Source organism: Somniosus microcephalus, chromosome 26 (assembly GCF_052327205.1).
Source record: "Somniosus microcephalus isolate GS21.2 chromosome 26, FLI_Smic_1.0, whole genome shotgun sequence".
NCBI lineage: Eukaryota > Metazoa > Chordata > Chondrichthyes > Squaliformes > Somniosidae > Somniosus > Somniosus microcephalus.
In genome coordinates this window covers 40,759,308-40,765,307 of record NC_141012.1, presented here as the reverse complement: position 1 = coordinate 40,765,307, position 6,000 = coordinate 40,759,308, and the positions used below count along the sequence as shown (strand labels likewise).

The window sequence follows — 6,000 nt, the reverse complement described above, 5'->3', positions numbered from 1 at the left end:
GGAGACCAAACGCAGATTGGGCGAGCCGCTTTGCGGAACACCTCCATTCAGTCCGCAAGCATGACCCTAAGCTTCGGGTTGCCTGTCACTTTAATTCTCCGCTCCACTGCCACTCTGATCTCTCTGTCCTCGGCCTCTTACACTGTTCCAACGAAGCTCAACATAAGCTCGAGGAACAGCACCTCATCTTTCTATTAGGCACTTTACAGCCTTCTGGACTTAACATCGAGTTCAACAATTTCAGACTATAAATTGGCCCCTGTAGTTCTTTATATATTTTTAAATTTATTTTTCTCTCTTGTTTCCTCACATGGTAGCTGTTAATGTTGCTGCCGCCATCATTCACACATCATCTAGAGCCATCTTTTGTTTCTTTACTTGTCCCATTACCTCTCCTTTTGCTTTGCACCATCATCCCTTTTGTCAGTCAATCCCTCCTGCCTTCCATCCTGTCACAGACCTTCCCTTTGCTCTCCCCTCCCCTGCCCCTGTTTAAAAATCTCTCCTCCCTAATCTTTTCCAGTTCTGACGAAGGGTTCAACCCAAAACGTTGACTGTTTCTCTCTCCTCGATGCGGCCTAACCTGCTGAGTGTTTCCAGCACTTTCTGTTGTTAGTTCAAATTTCCAGCATCCGCAGTATTTTGCTATTATCATTTGTTAACCTGCTTTATTTCCCATCAAGTGAACATACAGAACAACATGACACCAAATTGGGGGTATAGTTAATGCTGAGGATGACTGCAAATACAAGAAGACATTAATAAATTTGCAGAATGGGTGTGTAATTGGCAAATGACTTTCAATATAGATAAGTATGAAATGTTGCATTTTGGTAGGAAGAATAAGGAGGCCACATACTCCTTGGAATACAAGTCTAAATGGGGTAGAGGAGCAAGGGATCTGGGGGTACAGATACACAAATCACTAAAAGTAGCGACACAGGTTAATACAGCCATAAAAAAGTGAACCAAGCACTGGGGTTCCCATTGAGAGGGATAGAATTGAAAAGCAGAGAAGTGATGTTAAACTTGTATTGAACCTTAGTTAGACCACACTTTGTGTACTGTGCTCAGTTCTGTTTGCCATATTATAAAAAGGATGTAGAGGCACTGGATGAAGGTGCAAAAAAGATTTACAAGGATGATACCAGAACTGAGAGGTTGAACCTACCAGGAAAGATTGAATGGGCTGGGGTTCTTTTGTCGAGAAGCGAGAAGGCTGAAGGGTGACCTGATCGAGGTCTTCAAGATTGTGAAAGGATTTGATGGGGTAGACGTAGAGAAGATGTTTCCACTGGGGGAGACCAGAACTTGGGGTCATCAATATAAGATACAGGAAACTTTGTGCTATCCGGCACCCACGGGACCGAGCTGCTGCCGTTGCCTCAAAACTTCCGGATAGACCAGCGTCAATGTTATCAGATAGGAGCTTTTCATCTCCGTATCTGACAACAAAGACTGTTGCTTAGCAACAGCTTGTCAACACTCGGCCCGTGGCTTGGAAGCGTCTCTGAAGCTGTTGCTAAGATACAGAGACACCTTCCAGAGCCTGCCGTATCTGACCACAAACACTGTTGCTCAGCAACAGCTTGTAAACACTCGGCCCAGTAGCTTGGAAGCGTCTCTGAAGCTGTTGCTAAGCTACAAAGACGCTTTCCAGAGCCTGCCTGTGAAAAGAATGCTAGGAGAAGAAAAAAAACCTAACCAAAACGGCTGCTGATTTCTGCCGTTAGATCGAAGCTGCCGGACATTCAACCTCCGGATAGCACAAAGTTTCCTGTAGTGACTAATAAATCCAATAAGAAATTCAGGAGAAACTTTTTTACCCGAGAGTGGTTAGAATGCAGAACTCGCTACCACAGGGAGTAGTTGAGATGAGTAGTATAGATGCATTTCAGGGGAAGCTAGATAAACACATGAGGGAGAAAGAATAGAAGGATAATGGAGCTAGATGATGAGGGGTAAGAGGAGGCGTGTATGGAACATAAACACTGGTCTAGACGGCTTGTTTCTGTGCTGTACATTCTATGGAATTCTATTGGTGGATATTTATCCTGACCAAATAGGTGCAGCTGTTGGAAATTAAGAACAGTATTGGTTCCATACTGTATTTTATAATAAATCATTATGCATCATAATGTATACATACATTAAAGAAATATATGCAGATCTCCTCTGGCATTGCTCAAGGTGAGTTGGAGGCTACACTGATGTATATAACAATATAAGATTGTTAGCAACAAAGTGTAACAGAGAAAATGTTACATGAAGTAAGTGTGACACTGACGGGAAGTGCATGCTACATGCAAGCCTTATAATATATTATAAACCCACACAGTCTACTCCGATATTTTGCTCTAAAGTTCCAATTATGAAGCCGTTCAAATGAATCAATTTTTGAATTAAACTGAATAGACTGTATTGTGTGTGTGTGTACATATGCAGCTTATCATATGGCTCCTTGTAGGTTGATTTATAAATCCAGTTTGAAATGCTTCGGGCAGTGTCCCCTTGCATGGTTATCTGTGACACGCGGCCTCGGATATTTCAGCCAGTCTCTAGTTGGGCTACAACGTGCATCACCATCCTCTCCACACAACTGTGTTAAAATTGCTGCCATGATGGAATACTGGGAGTGCCTGTCGGCTTTTGAATAAGTTCTGGGAGCTGGTTGTGTGTTTATTTTGTTTTAACATTTATACTGGCATTTCTACAGCACCTTACCACATCCTCAGGATATCCCCTAGCACTTTGCAGCCAATGAATTACTTTTTGAAGTGTGGTCACTATTGTTATGTATTAAATTAAATGAAGGACCAGTTAATCTGTTTTTCTAGGTAATGGTTGAGGGAGACATGCTGGCTGCAACACTGGGCAAACTCTGCTCTTCTTTGAATAGTGCTTTGGGATATTTTACATCGATCTGAAAGGAAAGACGGGGCTTGGGTTTTAGTATCTCGTCTACACCGTGGCACTTCCATAATGCAGCACCCCATCAGCACTGCCATGACAACCTAAATCATGTGCTACAGTGGGGTTTTTAAGCTATGTACTACTGATTCAGAAGCGACAGTACAGCTAAAAGAGCCAAGCCAGCCTCTGTTATACCACAGTACAGGTGATAATTTATACATGTAATTGGGAGTGGTGATAGATTGTGCATAGGACAACGTATTCGGTTCAGTGTATAACAGTGACGTGTTGAGGCATAGAGATCATGTGACCAAAATTGGCTCAGTTGATAAGTTTGTTGCTTAGTGAAGTGTGAATCATTCAGACCAGATGTAGAACTGCCACTGCTGTCTTGACTGGGCTCAGGTTCAATCACTGAGTTAGCTAATCTAAGTTGGAGTACTGGAGGGTGGCGGAAACTCACTGAATTGTATCTCCGAGTGAATTAACGCCTTCAGGAGAGGAGGGGAGTACACTGGGGGAAGAGACAGAGGAATCATGGGCGCGAAGCTGGATCGTGAGACAAGTTCCAGTCTGTTGTTCCATCTAATAGGCAGATACAAGGTTACTCGCTTTCTGACCATTTGTTCTTTTTGATCACAAGTGAGGTAGGATGTGTGGGAGGACAATGCTTAACTATCTTTTAAATCCTCACCTGAAGGTGCTAATCGTGCTGAGATACAGTTCAACAAGTCCTCCATTACCTCCTCCAAGTGTGAGGTGAGACATCAGAGGCATGTGTGAGGCTGAACATTGAGGAGGAAATTTTAACCCCCAATAACGGGTGGGTTGGGGGCAGATGGGTAGTTAAAATAATTGCTTTTTGGATTGCGACTGTAACCCGGGTCCAACGCGCCCACTCCTGGGTTTAACGGAGGTGCGTTTGGATGTGTGTGAGTAACTACCCGCAGCAGTCATGTTCTCTGATGTCCAGCTCTCCCGCCCCCCAACATCCAATGCACCTCTGCTCCACTCTCTGCCGCCTACCTGTCCGACAGCCAGCCAACCTCTGAATCTGGTTGGCTGTGGCTGGGATTACGATTCAAAAAATTTTAATCAGGTGCTGCTATTAAATTCGGCAGGACCTGCGGGAAACCCGTACTTCCGGGTTTTCCGGCTCCTAAATCTCACTCTTCCCCCCACCTCACTTCCCACCTCAGTTATTATCGGGCCCTGAATGTCAGCAGCCTACATCACCATGTCTGAATTGCCTTCCCCTTTCCTTCCCTAGGCCAGCGACACTGAGGTACCATTGTAATGGCGATACACTCTGGCTGAAATCGGCTAACTCAGTCCAGGCCAGGGATAGAATCTGGGACCTTCCTGCTCTGTATGGCTCAGCTGTTCACTCTCTTCAAGTAGCTCAGCCATCGGAGCTATCTTTACTGCTTTTAGTGAGCCGAGATGAATCCGGAGTGATGATCAAGTTTTATATCGTAGCTTATTACTTGACAGTTGAACAAGCGGGATCTGTTGCATTCAGCATATAGCAGCCGTGTGACATTCCTGTCCAGACAATATTAAGTAGCTCACAAAGAATTTTCCTCTGGCTCTAGGTGATGCAGCCACTAGGCCTGTGTTTCCTTGTCCCCATGGCAACCGTCATGCCTGTGCTGCTTCCAACAACCGTTTTTTTTTCCTCAGGAAATCAGAGTCGTGGTGTCTGAAAAGATTAAAATTCCCCGCATGTACTCGATTAGAAATGATGCTTTTAATTTAGCCGTTAGTGTTTGTTACTGTGCCATCTCTGGGTGAGATTAAGATTTGATCTCACTTTTACGAGTGTGTGTGCGATACTCCGATCTGCATGATCGTCTGGAACTGTGTTTCATTGCTACTGATATTCAGTACACTCAAGTATTACAGTTGACTTATTTTTTTGTGAATTTTATGCCCATCGTGTATGGGATGTTAGCTGATGGAAACAGAATACTTTCCCATTTCAGGCCCCCAGTGTCAGTATCAGGCACTCACAGATCAGGGATAATACTGTTGAATGCAACATAAAACTGACTGTACTCTGCCTCAACATTAATCTCAGAGGAACACTAGGGGCTGTATTGAGACTGCCCCATCTCATTTCACATCGGACATCTACAGCTAGGGTTGCCACCTCTGGCTGGACGTATTCCTGGGCATATTTCATCACATGATCTCCTGCCTCCAACCACCCCCGCCTCCACGCTCCCGCCATTGGTCGCCTGACTCGCCCATCCTCGCAGCGCACCACCTTCCCACACCAATTGGAAAGCAAACAGGCTCTTAATTACCCGATTGGATGGTGCTTGACTTGTCAGTCAAACAGCCTTTTGACCCCATCGCCAATATTTTCACAACTAATAAATGTTCAAAGAATATTTTAAAAAACACACACTGTTTTTAATGTCCCTGTGATTTTTCTCCTGGGGTGTTGCTGGTAATGGTGCCCCGGAGATTAATGTTCAATTCCTGAAGGGTTGACAACCTGTTCTACAGCCAGCAGACGGAGACTCATCCCATTCAGCTGGGCTGGATTTGAGTCTCAATTCATTTTATAGTGAGCCTGGGTTAATTGTGCATCACCACCCCTAATTTGGCAACGAAGCTGGTAACTTCAGTTGGAGAGGTCAGAGACTGGAGCTTAACTCCATTTACTCAGGTGAAAGCTGACATGGGAGTGCCCGATGCTGATGCATGACGCCCAGAATGAAAAGTGGTTCCCCCATGGTCCAAGTGGGCATTCAAACTGTAATGGGCCATAGACGGTCGGTATGCTGGAAGAATGAGATCAGGTGGGGTGGGGTGGGGTGGGAGAAGAGGAATTTCCTCATCAGAGCCTGTCTAATTTTATAAGCACCTTTTTTGTTCCTTTTCATTCTCTCTCTGTAAAAATAGGTGAATCTGGAGCTGACCTCTCTCCTACAGGATGGAGAGGACAAGAAGTCAAAGAGTAAACGTGGTGTTCTGCCCAAACACGCCACTAACATCATGCGCTCCTGGCTTTTCCAGCATCTTGTGGTGAGTGAGCAAAGTTACCTTTCATTTTTTCTTTTTGGGTGGGAAGGACTG

At 44.7% G+C, this 6,000-nt stretch overlaps 1 protein-coding gene across 9 annotated transcripts in view; it reads left to right on the top strand.

Moving 5' to 3' along the window:
- pknox2 (pbx/knotted 1 homeobox 2) overlaps positions 1-6,000 on the top strand; it is a 464,550-nt gene that overhangs the window by 417,984 nt on the left and 40,566 nt on the right. For 8 of the 9 annotated variants that reach the window (XM_085968080.1, XM_085968078.1, XM_085968085.1 and 5 more), the window contains one exon: positions 5,827-5,949. The exons of the other annotated variant lie outside the window; for it this stretch is intronic. In XM_085968080.1, the coding sequence (XP_085824206.1) occupies positions 5,827-5,949 (123 nt within the window). The remainder of the gene's footprint in view (positions 1-5,826; positions 5,950-6,000) is intronic. 9 annotated transcript variants of the gene reach the window in all.